At 50.6% G+C, this 23,574-nt stretch overlaps 1 protein-coding gene across 11 annotated transcripts in view; it reads left to right on the top strand.

Moving 5' to 3' along the window:
* Positions 1–23,574, top strand: part of LOC106748325 (protein sprint) — a 165,551-nt gene that overhangs the window by 119,399 nt on the left and 22,578 nt on the right. Inside the window, exons 1-2 of one of the 11 annotated variants that reach the window (XM_014626733.1) lie at positions 3,825–4,036; positions 14,335–14,683. The exons of 7 other annotated variants lie outside the window; for them this stretch is intronic. In XM_014626733.1, coding sequence (XP_014482219.1) covers positions 14,547–14,683 — 137 coding nt within the window. In that variant the 5' untranslated portion in view covers positions 3,825–4,036; positions 14,335–14,546. Of the gene's footprint in view, positions 1–3,824; positions 4,637–7,170; positions 14,684–23,574 lie in introns of those variants that run through there. 3 more of the 11 variants (XM_014626734.1, XM_014626732.1, XM_014626740.1) reach the window with 3 other exon arrangements.

Genomic DNA, 23,574 nt, shown 5'->3' with positions numbered 1-23,574 from the left:
CCCCCCCAGGAGGGGAAGAGAGAGACGAGCTGGTGATTACTTGACAGCGAACTCCCCCGTCGCGCCATAATTCTCCCTGCAACAACCCTTTCACCCTATCATCCCCGCGGATCACGCGCCGTCGAACAAGAAAAAAGAGAGCCCCGATGGAAAGTTCGCGCGCGGAAAAACTCGCTCGCTCGCTCGCTCTCGCTCGAAAACTCGCAGGGGTGGTTTTTCGCGATCTCTTTACGATCCCTCTCGGACCCTTTCGACCGGAATTTTTTGACATTTGCCAACCCCCGGTCCCTGCCGTCTCGGCTTTCATTTCGTATACGGGGTGTACACGACTGGACTCGACTGCCCTCTCTGAGATACGATGAAATAAATTTATTATTCACTGCTTACTTCAAACAGCAACATGCTCAGTGATTTGACCAGAACGTTCACGATATGTGTGACGAAGATCACTCAGAATAAATGATTGTTATATTATGCCAAAAAAAGAGGAGGGGAGGAGGCAGGTGAGACTCTTATAGACCGGATGCTTATTTCAGCTTTTCCAATTTTCAGAACTATATGTATAAGAGGCATTCTTGTTTCTTTGATTTCGAATAAGTATATTCGCGCGTGTACGTGTGTAAAAATTGAAAAAGTTGCTAGTTTCCGGCTCAGGCTTTCGGCTAAATACATTTCTACTCTAGCACTTCCGCGCCCCCTTTATACCGCCCCTTCCTACCCAGCAACGATGTTTATACAGCATTTTTCGAACTTTTCGACGGGAGAGGTACATAGTTAAAGTTTCGACGGTCCATAAAGTTACACTGTGTATAACGCAGCCGGGCTTGCGAGAGGAGAGATGAGCGGCGTAACATCTCTTGAATTTATACTCTTATGAAGTCTGCCTCCTCCTCCTCCCTGCGCTCGAACCTGCCACCCGAACGGTATATTTCCGCGGCCGGCGGCGGGGGTGGGCGAATTCTTCGTCGGGAGAGTTCGCTCTCGAGCGAGGAAGTTCGCGAGAATTTTTCCACCGACGCACCTGAGTCCCGGGATCTTAGCCGCGCGCGCGCTTAACTCGTCCGGGACGTTGACATCGCGCCCGAGAAAATGTCGCGATAATTTATCCCCGATTTAAGCGCGATCACGCGCAAACCGGCGTCCAGAGAGGGAAAAAATGTCGCTCGTTTCCAGACCGGATGCTTATTCCGGCAATTTTCGCGAAATTCCGACGATTGAGACCCCCTTCGATGACGATACTCGATATTACACCACGAACCAACCGTCAATTCTCTCTCGACCCCAATTAGCGTCTCTCTTCTCTCGGTGTCGAAACACGGCCGGCTATTTCGGTCACGAAATTGCGCCGCGTCGTTGAGAGGGTGTCCCTCCGCCGTCTGCCAAAATCTCCGGCTTGGCACCTGTCCGCCGGCGCGTGAACTTCGTCTTCTCTCATCTCCATTTAATCTGATCCGCCCTTCGCTCCTCATTTTCCCCCTCCTCTCTCGTGCTTTCCGGCTACAGTTTCTCGACCGAGCCTCTCCCTCTCTCTCTCTGTCTCTCATAGGCGCGCGCGTTCCATTCATCTCGGCATTGATCCCGAGCGGCACTTCGGGCCCGAGTACATGGATATTCTTAAGTCGCTGCCGCGCGAGCTGGATTAGAAAGGGGTTCTCTCTCGTGGCGAGAGAAAGAAAGAGACGAGGAAGGGCAGTCGGAGCGGAAGAGATTTGTGGCGGGCTGCGTGGATTTTACCGCCGCTGGAGGAAGGAGGCAGCACCGTACGGCGGGTGGTATCGTTTCACGGTGAACGAAGCCGACCTCTCGCCCCTCTCCCGCCGCCGTCGTGAGAAAAAGTTATCAAGGGAAGGGGGAGGGGGGAGGATCGGAAGACAAACGATCGGTCGGAGAGCCCCGCGGCGAATTGCAAAAAGCCCGGGAAGAGGCGACGACGGGGTCGTCAAATCAAAGATCGCGGAAGTGATTCTTCCTCCTTCCTCGGCAATCGGCGGAGAACGCGGAGTCTGTCGCGGCCGACGGCGAGATGAGCCGATCTCTGATAGCTGATCGATCGACGTAATACGCGAGAATGACTGTCGGTTGAATCGGACTGGTCTGCGATGACGACGGCAGATTCGTGAAACGCGACCTCGGAAAGATCCTCGACCTGGGCCTCGACGGAGCCGGCAACTTTACGCGCACTTTACGTGGGGGTGGCATCGAAACTGCCTCGAATCAGGCGGTTTCCAGGAGGCTGAACAGATCGACCGAGTGTGAAAGAAGCATTTACGACCTCCGCCGTTCGCCGCCGGAAGAAAAAGCTTCCATCCCGCCACCCCCACCGGCGCGCGAGGTGTACGCGGGGGTGGATTCATTCGATCGTGAAGCGACCTCGCGCGAAGAGTCGGGCGAAAACGCGGTTCTAAAGGTGCCCCTTCCCATTCAAATCGGATTCAATCGAATCACACCTCGCGCACCTCGAACGTTGGATTTGAGGCGCGCCGCAAAATGAATCGCGAGATAAATTAAATTATTATCGCCCGGCCGAGAAGGAAAACGGGGGGAAAAGGAGCGGATGCCTCTCGCGGGAGCGCTCGTGAAATATGGATTTCAATCTCGCGTGATCGGTTAATTAATGTGCCCCCTCCGGTTTCGGAGCCGCTCGCGCCGATATGATCGAAGGCGCGCGCGCGTTCTTTGTTTTGGCACACTCGGCACTCGGTTTTACGGGCCGTTGGAGAGAAAATATATCGGCGGCCGGGCAGCACGGGTAATCAGTGCGTGTCGACACTGCCACTGGATAAATAATAACCCGGCGCGTTGTAATTTTCAGGTCGCCCGATGTCATTTCCAACGCTCCCGATATCACTCGCCGGGAAAGAGGTGCTCGCCGAGCGTGCCCAACGGTTCTCGCGGTCTACTATCGCTCATTGTCGAGAGACTCGTTATCAGTCACGGCTCATTATCGCTCGAGATAACGCGTATCGATACCATCGTGAAAAATGCCCTTAACACACAACCGTCGACCGTAACTTCTCCCGACCCGAGAATCGTCATCTTCATCGTCGTATTAATTCGCGTCCTCATCCTTCTCCTCACGCTTATTCTCCATTCTCGTCTTACCCCTTTCACCCCATCCTTATTCTCATCCTTTTTCCCATCGTCACCCGAATTCTCATTCTTACCTTTGCTACCTTCATCATCATCCTCCTCATCGTCCTAGTTTCACCTGGTCTCACCTATCCTCGTCTACACTTCGTCCTCGTTGTTATCCCCGCCGTCGTTCCCGTCGTCTCTTCGTCCTCGATATTTGACCTGATCCTCTCCTTCATTCCTACCCTCATCCTTATCCCCTTCCTTATCCTTTTCCTCATTTTCATCTTTATCCCCCCTCCCTCACCCTCATACCGACCCTTAACTTCATCATTAGCCTCTCATCCTCACTCTCTCGTCCTCATCCTCACCCTCCTCATCGCTTCATCATCACTGGCAGCGGCAGCGAGGGCGGCGGCTTCGGAGGGATAATAGGGCGTCCGGTGGTGGCCGTCCAGACATAACAGATGCCCGCGACACTGTCTGCCCATCCGTCCGTCGGTCCGTCTGTCGGTGGCAGCGGGCCATCATCCGGCGTTTGGACCGGTTCGAATGCTGCGTTCCCTATGGAGACGCCGGCGAGGATCTCTAGAATGAAACGGCGGCGCGCTTTGTGCGCCTGCGTGCCACTCGACGCACCCATCCGTCCATTCGTCCCCTCTGCTCCCTTTCACAATGTATCGGGGGGACAACCGACTCTCGTGCCGCCGTCGCCTCCGCCGCCTCCGGCAGTCGCGTCCCTCGTACGCCACCGTTTACGTGCCGCCGCGACGCTCCGGCTGGCCGCAGTGCGTCGCCGACGGGCGTCACGGCGCGTCCCGTCGTCGCCGACCTCGTCGTCCTTCCCATAATTGTGCCGTGTATCGCGTTCGATAGTGCGTTCGCCGAGTGCGTGAGAGACAGAGCGAGCGAGAGAGTGAGGAGAGCAGGAAGAGGAGAGAGAGAGAAAGACGGGAGAAAGCCGGTACGCGCCTGCCGGTGCTCCGAGCTGGTGCATTCGCTCGCACGGCGACTCGATGACGACTTACCTAATCACGCTATCGCGATAGGTATCGGTCGCCCCCTTCGAGAACGATCTCGGAGAGGTGTGATCTCCGACACGCACCTGTCGTCGTCGTCGTCGCGAGTTTCAGTGAACCGTCGGTTGCGAGTTACCGCCTGCGCGCGTCCACCGACGGCCTCCAGACTTTGTTTCCGTCTTTCGCGCGTTGCCAATTAACCCGACATTGATCTCCGGCCGGTCAGCCGGGATCTCGACGGTCCTCTCGCGACTCCTCGGACGCGTGTGTGTGGCGAGCGAGTACCTGCACACGCTTCGTTCTTGTTGGAACAGGAATCGTCCCGCCGGACGGTCGTCGAGATCGCAACGGGAATACAAACGAGACGGTCGACGTTGGACCGCGCGAATAAATCCACCAAGCGTCGCGCTCTGTGTGTGATTGTTTCTCCTTTTCCTCGCCGATAGTGGAATGCCTTTGTGAAGGCGAAGCCGCCCGGAAACCGCGGAACCGGAGCTTCCTCCGTCGATTAATTCGGGCTGAGAGATCCCGGCGAACCCGTCCCGGTTAGCTCGCGACCTTACCAAGTGGCTCGGTGATGCGACACGCTTCTCTCTCTTTCTCCAATTGTACGGTGCACCCAGCGCAGTGGAATCTCTGTCGGGGGTCTTATCGATAGATAAGACTCGGTAGTGAACCAGCACAGAAGCACGTTGTGCGTTCTCGCGGCAGAAGTGAAATATTATACAACGCGTGCGAGCGAAAAGTAAACGCACGTAAGCCGCGATCGATGAAACATTCATCACACGCGGGGAGATCCGCACGAGGGGGGGGGGGGGGGNNNGGGGGGGGGGGGGGGGGAAATAATTTTGCCACCGTAGCGAAATCATTTTGTTCGCTATCCGCGACAGTGAACGATGTCTCGTATTATTTTTATTAATTCAGTTAACGCGAGCAAATTAGCGCATCACTCGCAATTAGAGCGGAAGCAGCTTCGTCGCCGGGATAGAAAATTTCGTGTGAATCCGAATTGGGTGAATCCGTCCTCAGGGGCGCGTTAATTCGCCTGCGTTTCAGCGAAATAATTTATACATTCGACAAAAGTAACCCAGCGTATGGCGATTTGTCCACTCGACTCGTTTTACACATAGCAACTGACAGATGTTGCTGCGACAGCGTAATATTCGCTGCGTCAGCAAATCGCTCTTCTCCGTGCGGATATGAACATGATAGGAAATACAATAAAACAAACTATATATATATATATATATATATAAAAGACTAGATGAAATTCCGAATACTTCGAAGATAACATCAGCAAGCACCGATAATAAAACGCACGAGATCGCATATGGCATGAAAATACACACGAAAGGGTTAGAAGGGGAGAAGGGGAGGGGGGGAATAGATGACACACACTATAGCGGAGAATAAGATTACGGCGCCGGGCAAACACAGTTGGCGGTTTATCCACGGGCCGCTTTCGAAAGCGCGAGCCAGCTAAGTTATTGATTGCGGTGATTTTCGCGGCGACGACGCGGGGGAGGAGGGGGGAGAGGAAATTGCTACTGTCGTTTTCGCGAACATTACGCGCGCACGGAGATCCTGCCGCCGCCGGTCGCGACTTCATCTCACTTTCGCTGCACGCGTGATATCGGCGCGACGGCACCTCGTCCTGTTCCTGCCAGATTGCATCCGCTCGTCTTCGTTATTGCCGGCCGTCCCTTTCCGTTCAGAGAGAGAGAGAGAGAGAGAGACCAAGCAGAGGAGGTCGAGCGAGCATTCGCAACGCGTGGCCACGGCGCATTCACGATCCGTAGCCGGAAGTGCCGCGAAGGTCGCGTCTCGGCCGTATCGGAAAGGTGCCGCTCGCTCTCGTTTCGTAATAAAGGCCGGCGACTTGGCCGCCGGGCCCGATTTCTTCATTTTTGCCCGGCCGCTGCACGACATCGCTGGGTTATTCCTCGTACGCTTCAAAGTGCGGGCCGGTTGGAGGTTCGTCGGTGCCGGGACACGCGACGATACATCGCGATCTCTTCGCGCTCGAAATCGGCCGAAGCGAGCGGACGTCCCCCCGGCCCGGCGCGGAATCGGCCGGGGAATTACGCGATGTCTCCGATTTGCAATTCCTTACGGTATAATTAACGTTGCGTAAACGCGTCGCACCCGATAGTCGAGGACGGGGAGCGAGGAAAAAGAGGAAGGGAAAAAGGCATTAGGAGAGANGGGGGGGGGGGGAGAGAAAGAGGAAAAACACGGTAGCGTAAAAATAATTCGCGACGCGCGTGAGCGAGCGAGCGAGTGACGCTTTCTATTTCCCGTGTGGCCGCGGAATGCCTGGAATATTCTGTGTGTCTCTTCCTAATGAGACGCTCGCGATATTGTTGGAAAGTCTCGGCCGGCCGTTATTTCAACGACGCCGAGATTTTCGCTCGTTTGTCCGAATGAGACGGTCGGTCTCGCGCGAGGTCGAAACACAACGCGTCAGGTGGAAAGTTGCACGATCGTTCATTAAGGATCTCCGCGACCGGCCTCGGGGAGAGCAGCAGCGATGGAGAGGAGGGGGGAAGGGTGGTGGGGAATTTTAGTTTAGAAAGTGCCACTTCGGAGGAGGAATTCCACGAGGAGAGACGGACTGAGGGAACATTCGAGTGTTAATCAGCCGGCCGTCGCGACGGTACGCTAACGGACGGTACATCATTTCCGTCTCGACTTCCCGAAAGCCGTGTCTCCGGCTGGTAGCTCTCGCCTTTGGTCGTTCGATCGCTCCCCCGTCGCCTCCATCCGTGATCCGACACGAATCCCATCGTTCCTGAGCACCGAGTATCGGCTGCCGAGTTCTCTCCGAGCGAAACCCGCGGAAAAGCCGCGAGCGATAACTCGCGGGCGTCAACAATGCAGCGGCAACAACCGGGCTAATCGCCGATTACTCATCGTATCGCGTCAGCGTTCGCTGGCATTCCGATCGTGTCCGGCCAGCTGCCATTCACGACGGGCCCGTAGATAAGGCTGCTTTATTCGCCGATAAGAGTACACGAGAGAGAGAGAGAGAGAGGGAGAGAGCGGCTTCTTCCTCCGTCCGAAGTCGACGTCGAGTTTCGCTTCGCGGGCGAACGGGCGATTCGCATCGCCGACCATCTCGCGAGATTCCGCTCACGAGGCTTCCGGTGAGTCTCTCGCTCCCCCGTGAAACTTAGATGAATGGAGTTTTCCGACTCTTCCTCTGTACAGGCCTGCAGAAGTCGGTTGCCGTTCCCGATTTTCTAGGACTCCGCGCTTATAACCAGCGGCTGAAAGAATTGCAATCGGGAAATTTTTTTTTCCCGGTAAATGTTACCATAGTGTCAGTGATAACTTTCTATCGTCGCTATCGCTATTTGTTGGATCAAAACGAGAGAAAGGGAGAGTCGAGGCCGAAATCGACCGGAACTTCGGCGGGGTTTCTCTGGATTTGTGTGGATTCTGTACAGCTCGCGGCTGGTAACGGGACTTAGCTGGGATGAAAAAATTGTTGTTACTCCGAGAAAGATAAGGAGCGGTGGAATCAATGTGACAGTTAGCAAACTGAATGTGCTTTGGTCGAAGGAGAAACAGGATTTTCCGGCTCCAAGAGCTGAATTTAGTTCGTAAGGACTAGAAATTCCGTTTCCTTTAACGAAAATGCGGTTCGGTTCGTTCATTGTCACGGTTAATTCAGTCGATCTTTTTATCCCCGTGTAAAGGATCAAAATGTCCCATGGACGCGATCCGCTGAATCCACGCCGTTCGGTGATGCTCTGAAACATTGGAAGAATGTACCAAATGGCATTTCCGTATCGGATTTCTCGGCGTCCGCGGCACGTCTCCGCGAAACGGCGGCGACGAGTAATATAAATTACTTCGGAATACCAACGTGAAATACCAATAACCTATTTATCATCAGTATTTTCAATGGTTCATCGATTCCTCCATCGATCGGCACGCGCTAAAGAGAAAAACCACATTCTCACTCGCTGTTATGAATTCTTCACATCAGCCAGCGACCTTTGGATCACTCTGTATAAATAAAAAATCTCCCCTCTGAACGATTCTCTTTCGATTTCTTCGTTTCCGCCTCCTTCGAATATACATCTGTTCGCGCTTCTTTCGAATAAATCCAACCTCTCTGGATTTCCCCTTTGTCCCCCGCCGAGGGGACGAGTTTTCCTCGGGTTTCTCTAAAAATACGAATTCGAGACCGCCTGGAAATTAACTCCGGATCGTCGCGGCCGTCGCGAGAGATTAATAACGATGCGCGTGATACGTATAATGCGAAACGACGCGCGAGAGCGAGCGAGAAACGCGTCTCTTTTTCCGTTTCACACACGATGACGCAATACAACCGCGTCCTTCCCACCTCCCCCGGGGCATGATTTTTTGTTCCTTCTTCTTTCTCTTCTTTCGACGACTCGTGTCAGGTGGTGTTCAAGGATGCTGCCGAGCGAGCGAGAGGAACGATCGTCGCGCTTATTTAGCGACGAGGCGCTTATCAAGAGCCCGGAATCCCCGTTTAAGGGACGGAAGGTGGTTATATGATTGATCGCTCGTGGCGTGCCTACCTCTATAATCAATCAGGCATGAACAGATACGGAAATGTGTCGCGACTTTTGCACCGACAGGAAGTGCTTTCGAATACGGCGGACGTAATAACGCGCTCGCCACGGGAAATCCTTCGAGGAGAGATATGTCCGGGGAACTTTCCTTTTTTTTTTTTTATCGTACTTTATCACACCTCGTCGCTAGGCTTCGCCTAACGATAATGGAGATTGTGATTCCTGCGTTTCCTTCCGTTATTCGCGCGATGACGTCGTTGCGGACCCGTCCGCGAGTCGACGACCTCGACGGAATTCCGGACGACTCGTTCGGAATTTTGTCCCCCGTGAAAGAACGACGCGTGATTTCGGGGTCGCCTTCGAAGAATACAACTGGGTCGTCTATTCGTGCGACCCTTCGAACATGGTTTACCTGCGCCTTGGCGACCGCATCGGGCCACCTGCGGGCGTCCTTTCCGTCTCCGGAGAAATCGACCTTAAATGCGTCGAAGGATATCCGCCGTCAAGACTGGAGTCTTACGTATAAACGGAGAGAAGCTTTATTGGGCTCGATATATGGAAATCGCTGCCGTGATCTTTTGCATGATAATATCTGGAGCGAGAACGAGTCGAGAAAATGAGTAAGGAAAGGAAGAAAAAAAGGTTGACTCGAAAGAGGTTAACCTGAATAATTAGACTAAGTGAGAATATTCTCCCCGTAATTCGCAGCTCTTTCCGATGTGATCCGACGCATCGAGAAAGGATTTTATTTAATCGTGATATAGCAAAATTATATAATAAAAATATCACACATCAAATGTGGGCCTATTCGCACGCGTTTCAGTGCAATTAAAATCTTAATAACGTGTCTTAATATTATCAATATAATAATCTCCTATTTTTATCTGCGCTATAAAACATACTGACATCAGCAAAGCTGTTTAACATTTTTTTTATTATTGCGTTTACATCACTCACCGGTACATCATGTGCTCTTAGTCGCGCTAAGAAAAGAAAACACCGGCTAAGTCGTGTGATTCGAGCAGAGCCGATCGAGCCGACGTTTTCAACGGTGCTTCTCTATTTATATCTAGGACTCCGGTTGGGACAAAAGTGGCAAATTTGCGGGGTACGCCGCGCGCGTTCATTTGTTATTTGCGCGGCGTGTCATCGGCGCGATTTGTCGAGCCCGTGATCAGCCTGTAATTGCGAGGGAACGATTTTTCGCGGCATTCGCTCTCCGTGGCGCGCCGCTCGCGGGATTCCAATTAATTCCGCGGCCATCGATCGTCATTAAGTCCTCCTCGTCGCGCGGCGTGTCGCTTCTCCGATATCGACGCGCACTCCTCCGCGTGTGCGTGTCGGAAACTCGCGAGACTCTCCCGCATAACTCTCGATCGCGCGCGCGCGCGCATGAGACCATCAATCACCATTAGAATTCATTTTTTCCGCCGGTGAGAGCTCCGTCGCGAAATTAATGACGTGAGATGAATTATTACGGTTCACGCGCGCGCGTAAACGGGCCGCTGTTCGCGAAATCCGCTCGTCGCCGAAGCTAACAAAAAACGCACACACACGCGCGCGCATACACACTGTTGATACATTCCGTACGGTATCGCCGGTCGGAATGTTCTCGACGAGAAAAGTAGCTGTGACTCTTGAGAAAACTCGCGCTTTTTCCACTTTCTCTCTCTCTCTCTCTCCAATGGAATCAATAATTATATACCACTGTGATCGAATCAGAGAAATAATATACTTCACCGATGACACTCGGGTCAACACCCGAACAATAGTATTCCCCGTTTTCTGCAATCTTCTTAAATTTCACCGACGAAAACGATCGTCGCTACTGACCGAGCTCGCCGTGATTTTACCGACTCGCAGTGCTAGATTTGTAACTGCGACCGATTGTTTCTCACTATGTGATATACTGATTGCACATTTTCGAGAGCGCACTCTCACCGCTATCTCTTACCGCCTCGTTCCCCTCCGTTGTGAAGTTTCATCTTCCCGGTTTCGTCCTCGCACGATCAGCTGTGACAGCGTGAATTCGAGCGACGGGATGACGGAAGAAGAGATGTGTATCGGGTTAAATGCCGGGGGAAGATAACCGAGGGAGGAGAAGAAAAGGGAGTCGCGCGCGAGATGGTGTTTGCGCCGACGGCTTCCGCCGCGTGCTCTTCCCTTCTGGTCCACCTTGTGTGCTTTCTCGACCAGCCAATATCCACGGACCGCTCCGGGAACCTCCTCCCTTCCTTCTTCTTCTTCTTCCTTGCCTTCTCGTCCGGCGACGATATCGGTAATAACACGCGTTCCTCGCTCCCTTCCTTCCGCCAATCGTTTCCTCTTTTTATGTCTGCGCGCAGCCAGCCACGAAGGAGCCGGCCTTTGTCGTAGAGAGAACCGGCCGGCCCTATATTCGGCTCAGGTATAACCTCGTGAACGTTATTTCTTTTACCCACGAGTTGTCCTCGAGGAAGAGCAGCGAGAAGTGAGAAAAATGGCGTGCAAACGTATCGCGTACGGTCGCGTCGCGATCCTCCACCGGGGAAAAGGCGGCACCTGTTTACCGTAACGCGCCGTTTCTTACGAGACTTTGTGTAGCCCATCAAGGATGTTTCCTCGGGGGAAGGATCACTTTACCTAAACACGTTTTATCGCCGACGGTACAAAATTAGAAGCGTTTCTTCTCTGACTCGGGCTTTGGAGGAGAGAAAGGTTGCTCCGCGTCCGAGAGAGAAGGGAAGGCGATCCCGTGACGACCTGAGTGTACGTAACAGTATATCCAGGGTGTCTGATAACCCACATGCCGACGCTCGTGTGCAGGTAGAAGCGCATTACGCCTCTGGATCCCACGCTACGCGGTCCTCTCTTAATTGATGACGCCGGGAGCGAGAGAACGCGCGGCTAAAATGCCAGGCGGAATACGTTGAAATAAAAACCAAAAAAAGGCGGTGGAAAGTCGACGCTCGAAGTTATCGGAAGTCGTCGCGCGAATTCTAAAAGCAAATTACATATCATTTAATTCGATTAAACGATAATAAAAAAATCATGATAATCCAATCGAGCACGGAGATACCAATTAATTTACACCGCATTACCGCGCGACATCTTTGTGAAAAATTGCGCATAATCGTTATAACATATTGAAGATTTATTATGACGTGACGTACGTTTTTTTTTAGCGGAATTAATTCTTCAGACGAAGTTCCCATCCAGGATGCCTGATCGTCGATTGATAATTTTTTGTGACTATTGCCGTCCCATCGCTTGGAAAGAATAGAAAACTCAGTTGTAGGGACAGTAATATTCCCGTCGGAAGTTTCTATTGCTCTCAGTTACCCCAATCGAGTCACTCTCAATGCAGTTGAGAGTTCAGACAAATGTTTTCGATTTTCTACCACGATGCGAGTCGTCGCTTACCTCGCTCCGCTACGCCACCGTCGTATAGGTTTCCGACAGTAACAAAAGCATCGTTTTCTCGTCGATAAATTTTCCTTCGACGCTTCTTTAATTATACGAACTGAGATTTCTCCCGTATGATAGCGGTTCTCAGTGTCCACAAAAGAACCCTCGCAATCGGTCGAGCGGATCTGCAAAATAGCTTAAGAACTTTCCTCTCGCTCCAACTGTCAATTAATAACCGTACAATTAACGCGATACTTTGTCAACCCATTGTTTCATATTATTCTGTCACGTTGATCTTACGATTATTTATCGGTCGTTAGAACAAGAAAGGAAAGAGAAAGTTTTACAGACTACTTTACAAATCTGCTTCCGCGGGAACATATTTTCTTTTTTTTTCCATATCAACGTATTTCGTGAGGATTTGGAGGGTTTATTTTCTCGTCATTTGATCGAGATGATCGAGGAAACGCCGAGGAAACGGAAGCTTTAAGCTGAAAGTGCTCCATTATTTCGCGATTTTCGACGGGCGACGAGCGATGCTGCAACTCCTAAAACTCGCCGGTTACCGGATATTGTAAACAACAAGTACAAAAGACATCTTCCTTGAATCCCGCCTTGAGTGAACGTTTTCCTGCGTACACACACATACGCATTCGCTGATATTCTTCAATTTCTCAACAACCACTGCGAAGATTGCGAGACGTTAATGGACTCTCCTGTCCAGTTTAATGAACTGTGTCCGCACCCGGGCGTTGCCGCGTGCGAATTATCGCGCACCTTTTACAAGTATCTGCGGAATAAGCGATACATAAAATAAATGAATAACGAATGAGGAAGGGTACCTTAAATTAATGAGTGCTCCCTTAAGAGAGTCACGGCTAATTTGATACGGCGGCGTCCACGGTCCGGGGTGTAATTCAGTTTCGGCGGAGTTGGAGCGGAAAGTGTTAACGGGGAAGCCGGCCAAATATTGTCGCGAGACAACAGACACCAGTCAGAACGAGATTCGACCTCGCGATACCGGCGAAGGGACATTCTCAACCCGATTCCTGTCCTCCTCGGACGCGACTCCCTTCGGAGTCTCTCTCTCTCTCTCTCTCTCTCTCTCTCTCTCTCGTGGATTTACAGCAACAGCCGAAACTTTTCGCTCGCGTAACGAGATAAGAATCCGCAGGGATGTCGCATGGATTAAACGGCGAATTTCTCGGTGACACGATGGTCCTGTTTGCGCTGAAAAAATCGCTAAAAGGATCGCTTACGCGATCTTATCGCGATTAATCCTATTTCCACGGCCGATCGTAAAGCCGCGAACGGACGGACTCGATCGTATTAAAAAAGCGGGGGGCGGGGACTTTTATTTCCCCAGCCCCTCCCCTCCGCAGCAATGCTCTCGTTGTGCCAAGGCGCAAACACCCGCGTAAAGTCGACTCGATGCCCAATTTCTCCCGGGATGTGCTCTACGACTCGACTTTATCCGGTTCCTCCGGGAAAATTTCACCGTCCACCACGTGGAATTCTGTTTTTCTCCACCACTTGCGGAACTTTTATATATTTGAAAGTACAATCGTGCGAAATCAAATGCAATACAGAAAAATATACAATGTATAATTTGCGATTAATTCAAGTAAATACATCGGATTGTTCGTGCAGTTTTTGACAAGTGGCGATCATCACTTGTTTTTAATATCGCAGCATTCACAATCCGGAAAGTGAACATTCTCGGGCATTATTTGCTCGAGAAAATTCTCTGAGCGCGGATGTCAACGAGGGTGTCGCACATTCTGCGAATTTTCTGAGAAACTCAATAGTTACACAGAAAAACTTCGTGTCAATTCATGATCCGTGCAAGCAAGAATATATAATCTCGTATGAAGATGACACTTGCTTACGTGAACGAAATTCTATATAGCTCCGCTAAAATATCATACCCTTGTTATTCAGAAATAATTATCATGAATCGAGAGTGAAAAATATTGTGTAGAAAGAACGATACCTTCGAAGCCGATGCAAGTTCCAGTTAAAGAAGATATGATGCTTTTTGTCCAACATTTTCCCCTCTTAAAATACATGAAAATTATCTTAGCGCGGATTTAGCGTTGAGAAATGAAAGCAATCCGAGGGAGAGAGCGCGAGAACATCGCTCGTCACCGAGTGACTTTTATTTTTCACGTCGCCATTCAATCGTTTCACTTGGGATTCCGGTCGCAGAAAAAAGCGGGACAAGTTAACCGTCGATAATCGCGCAGCTCGCAACCGATACTTCACGGCCGTTTCCACGGATCCGTTCTCACCGACGAATCCCGTAGATCATCGTGCGACCGAGGAACCGGACGACGAGAGGTGCTCTCTCTCTCTCTCTCTCGTCCGTCGAGGAACGTCCGAAAAAGCCCGATTGACGCGCGTGGCCGCGTCCGTGAAATGCGTCGTCGCGCGTCACCGGTCATCGTCGCGCAATTGTCTTCGTGAGAGAGAAGTGCGGCCGAAGTCGTGCGCGAAGTGAACCCGCAGCTTCGCCACGATGCTGCCGCCGATCATCGGCAACATCAACAGCAGCGACATACTGACGCTGTACACGAATCCCAGCAACGGCAGGAACTCGACGACGGAAACGCGAGCAGTCAGCCGCGGTCGTTACGCGGAGATCGGCGTAAAGAGGTAAATAAGCTCTCCCTTCAGGCCTTGCAGCCTCACTTGAGTATTTTTCTAAATCGCCCGCATCCCCACATCGCGTGATCTCATCTTTCGAGAGAACCAAATCAGATGGGGGGGTATAATTGAATTCAATGTAAGCCTTTTATCGGACTGTTCGATAGACTCTCTCGGGAAGATTTTTACGAAAAATTTCAAGCCTGTTCTTGTACAGCTAAACTAATAATTTTATTTGTCTTTCACTCTTTCGCTTGACAGAAAGTCAAGGAGGAAAACAAAATTATGCTTGACTACTGAAGTACCCGCTGTGAATCCTTCGGGATTCTTACAAATTTATCGAACGATCCAATGATAAATTTGCGTTGACCGCAAAACAGAATCTATTAAATAAGATTATTAAATAAATCTTTTTGGTATATCTGTTGTTGCGCGAAGGTTAGCGTGAAGAAATATCAATTCAGGTTTGTGAAGTTAGAAATCTGTCCAATTTCTTGGTAAGAACTTTTATTTACGGAGCGGACGAGATAGCTTTTTTCATGGAGAAACGTTGACAAAGCGCGGACGAGACGAAATGACATGTGAATTTTTCGAAAGTTCACATCCGAGATACTGACTTCACCGACCTCGCACCAGCTTTACCTTACACACACACACACACACACACACACACACATCATTGTATTGATCATTCTGCTTAGATCTTTATAACCTATGAACGTTCGTTCACTGTCACGTTACCAACACACCAGCGGTTGATCTTGCATCGGCGATGACGAGATCTTACGAGCGGTGATTCTCGCGGAGCGGAAATGGGAGCGTTCGGGCTCCTTCTCACAGGCTGAATTCATAAAAATCGAAACCGACAAGACGGATGTTGATCATCCGACTCGCCTTCCGGCCGCGATCTGTGAACACTGATATCAAGCGGACTAAAGCGTGTAATCCAACCCGTTGGATATATCGATCCTGCGATCTGAACGATCAGCCGAGGACGAAAAAGGAACGAACGGGGGAGAAGAGAGAGAGAGAGAGAGAGAGAGAAAACCTCGCGGCGATTTTGCGTCTTGCGCGAAGAAATCGATTTTAATCAGCGGTTAATATGAAATACGATAGCAAAATGGTCGATAGAGCGTGAGAGGGGAAAGGGTACGATGGAGGGGGAAGCCCTTCAGTTTATTCTTATCTAAGCTGCTTATTCGTAATCCGCTTACATTCCCGCGAATGGGCCGTGGATGAGTCTCATTACTTCTTTCTCCTCTTCTTCCCGGGGCGCGAGATGCTCCCCCCCCCCCTCTCCATCCTCACGAAAATCTTCCTCGTTTTTGCACGGGAAATGGGATCCCCCCATCGTCGTCGTCAAATTTTTAACGCGCTTCAATTATCGTCCATCACCGCCAATCCCTCGTATCCGATAAATTTCTATTTCTTCGAGGACGGCGCGCACGCGATAAAATTCCTGCGTCATGCGCGTACTCGTGTGCGAGATAATTTCTTTCATAAATAAATATCTTCGTGAAAGAGAGAGAGAGAGAGAGAGAGAGAGAGAGAGAGATTTGCAGGGCGAATTAAACGACGCCCGCGACGCGCAAGCTCGGGAAATCCCGGCACATCTTTATTCGAGAAAACCCCGCCGGGAGGGGGGGGAATATTTTCGGCTCTTCAGCGAGGCCGCCGAAGGATAATAATATCAATGCGGAGCCTCGCTTTGACGAGGCTCCGACCTCCCCGTCGCGCGTCGGTATTCCTTCGTCCTTCCCGATCCCGGCGGAAACCCATTTCCACCCTGAAAATCGAGTCTGACTTGGAAATCCTCCGGGGATGAAGGAGAAACCCCTCTCCCTCCCAGCCCGTCTTTCCTTCCTCGCGGATATATCGAGTCGCGCGCATAGAGAGAAAGCGAGTCCTTTGAAAGTACATATCCACGCATAGAGGAGAAATCCCTGCTCCGAGCGTGGTCCCGAGGATAACGTTCCCGCGCGTGTCCTCCCGCTTTTCCTTAAGCCGCGTAATACCGCTCGTCATTGTGTCTGCTCGCTCGCGAGAGCTTTCGAAAAGGCCGGCGGAGTGCACGCGTCGTTTGTCATCGCGGCGGAGGAAAGGCGAGGATGTTGCACCGAACAACCGGTGTCGTACAACGGGGTGAAAGGACGGCGACATCTTCCTCTGGAAGCGCGCCAGACCCGTGACGGGGAACCGTACGCGCGGAGGCACGCGGCCTCGCGGCGCACAGATAATCACCTGTGCGCTTCTTATCGCGTATTCGTGTCCACCGTGTAAACACAGCTCCCCGATTTTTATATCTTTTATTGATACTGCGCGAAGCAGATATTGCGTAATGCGTGTTATCTCGGGCCGTGGATGGTCGGGGAAGTGGACGGGCCGAGTCGCGGTTGCTCGTCCGCCGTGATGAATGAACTATTTGGAAAAATATAATATTAATAACAATTATTGTTGTTATTATTATTGGCAGGCAAATAACCATTTGGTCGCGTAAATCAACACCACGTAAATAAACCTGTGCAGAAAAATATATATAAAGGAATGTTTGATTTGACGGTACATATTCGTAAAACGATAAATAATAATATTGTTAAGGGCCTGTAATATTATATTTTATACAGGGATTATATAGGGTGAGGCGATGATTATTAAAATAATTTAATGTAGATGTATATGTTCATTATACGTTTACATTAAACTGCTTATCAGTTTTTGTACAGGCGGATCAATAATATTTAATTAAAAATAATCAATGGTATTTAAGGCGTAATATTTAATGGCCCATTATCACTCCTATTTATTAAATCCGATTATAACCTACACAGCATAACCACTACGTTATGATGGATAATAACGGCGAGACTCGGCGTCTGTTACTTCACACTGTGTACACAGACCGACATTGTAAGGTCCTTAACGCGCGAGGTTATATCATTTTACAGTTTCCCATAAGAAATACATTATACGCTGTACAAGGGTACAATTGTATAGTACAGACTGCAGTGTTGGTCAGTGTAACTCGTTTATCCACATTAATACAAAATGATAATCAGAGTTGTGATAAGTGTTAATTTTGTTAACCGTGTTAAGTTTAAAGTTAATAGCCTATAAAATTATCTTAGATTGAAAGACCGGGAGCTACATAAACAAAAACTAATTACAAGTTGATATTAAATTAATTTCACTTATTAAGCTTGTTAAGGTTAAAGGTTAATTGTGCGTTCAGACAAACGAAACAAAATTGTTTACTGACGTTATTCTTCATTTTTCTTATCTTACGTTGCAAACAGTTCGCAATGAATTTAATATCGACGAATTATTTTAACTCGCATAAAAACCCTGGTAATAACTAACAAATAAATAAAATTTGTTTTTTATTCGCAATCTAAAAATAACTGAACAAAAGGCTGTTTAACGATGGCTAACTATCCGCTAATTTCAAGTACAAAAGAAAATAGTAAGTAATAGTAAAGTACAAAAGAAAATCACTGTTGCGGCGTTTCGTCCTAAACAATCACTTAATGGAGATCCTCATGCACGCAGCGGCGAAAAGCTAAATATCAGCCAATTGTTAATTCATCTCAAGGAGGAAAATATTCGCGGAACGTGTAATACCGATCGCGGTTTCGGGATTGAAGAGGTGATCCTGACACGATCGCTGTCGCAGCTCGCCGGGAACGTTCGCGCATCGTTTCGGGAGAGAAAAATGCGCTCCGATATCGAGGAGCCGAGAGGGATAGAGAGAGAGAGAGAGAGAGAGAGCGAGCCAGCCCTCTGAAAGTAAATGGGTCCGCTTTTCTCGGTCCATCCAGAAGAGATTGACCTACCGGGTGACATTCGTGATAAATAGAGAACGTGCGAGGAAGAGAGAGAGAGAAAAGAGAGAAAGAGAGAGGGAAGGGAGAGGGAAGGGGGAGGGACGCCAGAGAGAGAGAGAGGGAGAGCAAAGCACGACAAAGCGAGCTCATTGTCGATCGATCACTCGCCGTTATTCCGACGCGCCATTAAATTCCCGCTTCTCTCCGTAGACGGAGAAATATAAGGATAATAACATCAGCGTACTCTCCCCCTCTCTCCTCTCTCTTTCCCTCACCGTTTCTATCTCGCTTTGTCTCCCTCCCGTATTTACTCGGTAAAATCCAATTTTGGGCTCGTACGTCGGAACCATTTTCCCGCGCGGAACGCAATTTCCACGACGTTGCATCGGCGAGCGCTTTTCATTTTTCAATCTGCTTGTCTTCGAGCATCGATCCGCACGAATCTGCCTCGCCGGACGTTCGTAGGTTCGTAGGGAAAGAGTTGAAAGCGAGGTCGGGAGATGAGAGACACGGGAAATTCTGTCAACGGGATACGCTCGCATTCACGTGCGCGCGAATAAAAGGGGTGAGAAGACACAGACTGGCAGGCAGGCAGGCAGACGTGGCAGGAAGGAAGACGGAAGAGCCCGGGGGAGGCGAGGGAACAGAAGTCAGGTGTTTAGAGTGACTTCCTTCCGTACGTCGACCTTACCCGGTTTCTTCTTACAGAGCGCTGCGAAACCGAAGCCTCAGAGCCGCCTCTTGGGTTTCAGCCTCTGAAACCGGCCGAGTACCGGTGTCAGCTTGTGTTACTCCGCTGTGTAATACGCGACACTCGCCTCACCCGCTACGTATTACAGACCGTATTAAAGACCGTTGCACCACGGTACGCTGGTCTGTCGTTCTCTTTGTTTGTTTGTTTTTTTTGTTTTTTCACGTCGAAATTTCGCGCGCTCGACGAGGGATTCGCGACTTTGGCCGAAGAATCCGAGGGAGGGTTCTTAGAAAAGAAGGAAGGAACGATGGAAGACAGACGGGAAGAGAGAATCCGAGTAAAAATGTGTTTAATTTATTTTACCGTATTCAGTCGGCCTGAGGCAGAAGCTAGTAGCTGGCTGGTACAGATTAGATTCAATTTTCTAACTCGCCGCTGGTTCGTTACTGCTAGCCGTCTAGTCGTTACATATCAAACGTAATGGAGCAAATGGCGCTGTCTGTTCGAAAATACATAATCTAACTACCATATACTACGCCACTGCTGCCACAGAAATATATATATATATATATATATCTCGTTCATGTAGAGCACGGATTACCGAGGAATTAATTATTGCCTTCTATCGATCAGACGCGTATTGCGAATTCCACACGAGCGGAGAGGAAAAGTGAGGAGAATCACGAGGTCCTTGGTCATCGAGACGCACGAGACATAAACTCGGCTAATGAGAGTCCGTAGGCGATTATTAGAGCGTCGGAATCTGAAAACGTAACGCGTGCTTTCGGTCTTCCTTAATGATCTAATAACCGCGGCGAGGTTCTCATTACTCCCTCTTATTTCACGCGATTGAGCAAGAACAAGACAATGAAGATCTCATCGCGACGCGAACAAAACTCAATCGGATCTCCGTGCAGCGGTGAGAGAGAGAGAGAGAGGGAAAGTGGGCACAGATGCTTTGTTCTCTCCGCCCTTCCTTAGCTTCTTTTAATTTCAAGGTTCACCCGGCGAGCGTGTTCCGTGTACTTTTCCCATCTTTTTCCATCGATCCACCCTCCCGGTGCACCGCCCGATCTCCCATCCCTGCGTCTCCTCCCCCTCCTCTTTCCTAAATCATCCCCGGGACGGGGAATATTCCTTCCGACTGATTCGACGGATGTTGCGTGGCGACGGCGTGATGTACGGTCGCGCCGAGGAAAGTAGTCGGAAACTTCAGGCAGAAACTTCCTCGACTTGCCGGAACAACGGCGGGGAGTGATACTCTCCCGGAGGAAAAGAGGCTCGTACTTTCGTCGGTGTGTATCTCTGTGTGTGTGTGTGTGTGTGTGTGTGCGCGCGCGCACGAACGTCTGTATCGAACATAACCGAGTTATCGGGCGCCACCGTGGGATCGGATGGTGGTTAATCAAGAGAGATTAAATCGAGCGTCGCGCGCGGCCGGCCGGCCGGCGGGACTGAGAGGATGTCTCGTCCTTTCTCCCCGTCGGACAATACCGGATATTGGCGGAAGCCGTCCCTCTCTCTGTTCGACGAGTTAATTAAGTTCGCTTATCGGAATCGTCGACGATTCCGCGGCAACGTTGCGACGCGAGCGACGATATCGGTGCCGTATAAATCCGGCGCGAGATACAAATCGACGCGGAGGGATTGGAAGGACGGCGGGAAAAAAGAAAAGTGTTTCCCTAAATTCTATCCTCGCGAAAGAGAGAGAGAAAGTCACACAATTTTCCGAAACGCCTCGATATCTGAAGCGAACGAGCGGTTAAACCCGTCGTACTTTTGTGAGAAATAATCGGTCGCTTTAGCGACAGCTGAGAGACCGAGAGATCCCGCGTCGAAAGTTTGATGCTACCTCGACGCTCTCGAGGATAACTCGCGTCCGCTTGGATAATCCTGCGGATTAATGGAAACCTACCTTGACGACGCCTAACACTTGTTGACTTCTCTCTTGGACTCTTTTAACTCGACGGATTAAATTTTAACCCGACCTTAAAACCAGAAGGATCGAAACATTGATTACTAATTGCTTGAATTTAGCTTTCAGTTTTCGCGAAGGCCAGTTTTATTTATTATTTCTCCCGCCGTTTTGAGCTCCTCCGAGATTCCTGCCTTCGCAGTCACGTAAACGAGCGGCGAAGACATTCGCCGCGTAATTCTCGTTCCCCGAGTTTCCTTCCTTAATTTTCGCGAAACCATCGCCGCCGCCGTCAGTAGTCCTTTTCACTCAGCGATGGAAAAACTTGGCGTCGGATGACAGACGGGACGGGAGAGAGGGGGGGGGGGCAAAGGAGAGGCGGTGAAGAGGGAGAGGGAAGAGCGGAGAAAACGGGCGGAGGAAAAGGGACGAGACGGTCAGAGCGGCGGTTATTTTTCCGGTCGATGATCATCATAATCGACAACTTTTCCAATCCCCTTTCACGCGAGCGGCGCTTCTTTCTCACCGTGACTGAAAGCCGCTTGAGAGAGCGCCGCTTTCCGCACTTTTCCGCCGCGCATTCGATTATCGTCACGGGCGAAAACGCCCGGCGATACACTTCCGTGACGCACGCTGGGAAGAAATGTAGCTCGCGAGTTAAACGAGATCGTTGCCACGCCAAAGGCGAACTCGCGATCTCAACGGGGGGAGACCGCGAGGAAATCCGCGATATTTATACGGCGCGCGTATTCGCAGACGAATCGCCGCGCGGCGACACCGTGAATTTTGCGATACCTTTCGCAGTCCCGTGCGTGCACACACACACACACACACACACACAGCCGAGATTTGGCGGTATTCCAATTGTAACGAGGCGACCCGACGTCTGGAATCGCTCTCGGGTAAAGCTCCGCGCGCTTTGAATACGAAACCAGATTGCGATCCTCCTATATTTGAATAGATAAACCCCATGTCGCTCTCTCTCTCTCTCTTTCTTTCTCTTTCTCACACGCCCATATACATACACATATATCCTCTCTCTCTCTCTCTCTCTCTTTCTGTCTCAGTTTCTCCCAAAATCTCGGAAGAATCTTATCTCGCAATCAGTCCGAGTGGGACGCAGCCGTGTCGCGCTGAAACACGCGCGAACTGTAAAAATCTTCCTGGAAATAATCCGAAAAATGTCCCGAAGAAATATTATTCATACGCCCTCTGAATCTTCGTCTTCGAGGGTGCTTGCATCACGAGGCTCTCGCGTATGATAATGATATGATTCCGTCTATACGGTTAGGAGGGGGGCGGGTATTCAAATCCGACTGCTTGTTTACGAAAACATCGAAAACGTCTCGGGACATTTACACGGCCTGCCCGTCGTCCGCACGCTCTTTGATCATCCGTCCGAGAGGAGACGCGAGGGCTTGAACTTTCATCCCGTAAATCCCTCGTCCCTACCCTTATCAAAGCGCGCGTACGCCGCCGGTAGTCCGGGATCGCGGCGGGAAAAGAAGAAATCGCGCTCAGTTTCGCCGGGAGGATTTAATCGGGCAGAGACGTGTAACGTTGCTTTTCTCTTCTTTTTTCCGGGAAATCTAATCGCCGACGTTCCCGATTGTTTCCTCCTCCCCTTCTTCTTAAATTACCCCCGAGCTGACCCTGAGTTAACGCGCGACTGGCATTTGCATTACGAGCCGCTATTCACACAAAGCTACAATTTTGGCCGAACCCGACCCCGTCCGTTGCGAGAGAGACGTTCCTCCATTGTTTCTTAAATGCTGTCCAACATTTCAGAAGTGAATTTTTCAGGTATTTCGAGAAAATACAAAGTGTTAACGACACTTAAGAAACACCTTATACATAAATATATTCGCAACTCACAGTGTGTTGATTCTTATCGGCTTTCTTTATTTACCGATTGTACATCTGAGAGCCGTAATTACGTTCATCATCATCTTCTTCTTCGTTCTTCGTCCTCCGACCATCCCGGTGAACGCGACGATTGCGAAGAAGCGCGAGCCTTTCCAGCGCGGCGGGGGAGGATCCAGCCTTCGCCTCGGCTAATTATCCTGGCGCGTTTCCGAGCGCATCGCGACGCAGCCGAGCGCGATGCGCCGCGACGTGTCCCGAATAATTACGGCCGATGCTAATTTGTCGCCGAGACTTCCGTGCGCGTCTTGCAGAAAAAGGCGACGAACGAGAGGAGCGCGCCTCCCGCCCCAGAAACGCGCAAAGGTTCGTCTCCGCCACTCTCTCCGCTTCGTACCCTTGTTCGCGCGCCCTACCGAGGGCGCAAATCCTTTCCAGCGACGCGCCAAATGCACCCGAATGCACCCCGCGGCTCGTTAATACGCAAAAACGTCGCCGGCGCTCACAGGAACCACTACGTGTTGAGAACCCCCCATCGTCATGGCAACCCCCGACCTCGCAGACGACCGACATCGCCCTGTGTTGGACGTCCGGGAACGTACCCCCC

This window comes from Dinoponera quadriceps, unplaced genomic scaffold (genome assembly GCF_001313825.1).
Source record: "Dinoponera quadriceps isolate SergipeBrazil2010 unplaced genomic scaffold, ASM131382v1 scaffold2723, whole genome shotgun sequence".
NCBI classification, from domain to species: Eukaryota; Metazoa; Arthropoda; class Insecta; order Hymenoptera; family Formicidae; genus Dinoponera; species Dinoponera quadriceps.
This window is presented reverse-complemented; position numbering and strand designations above follow the sequence as displayed.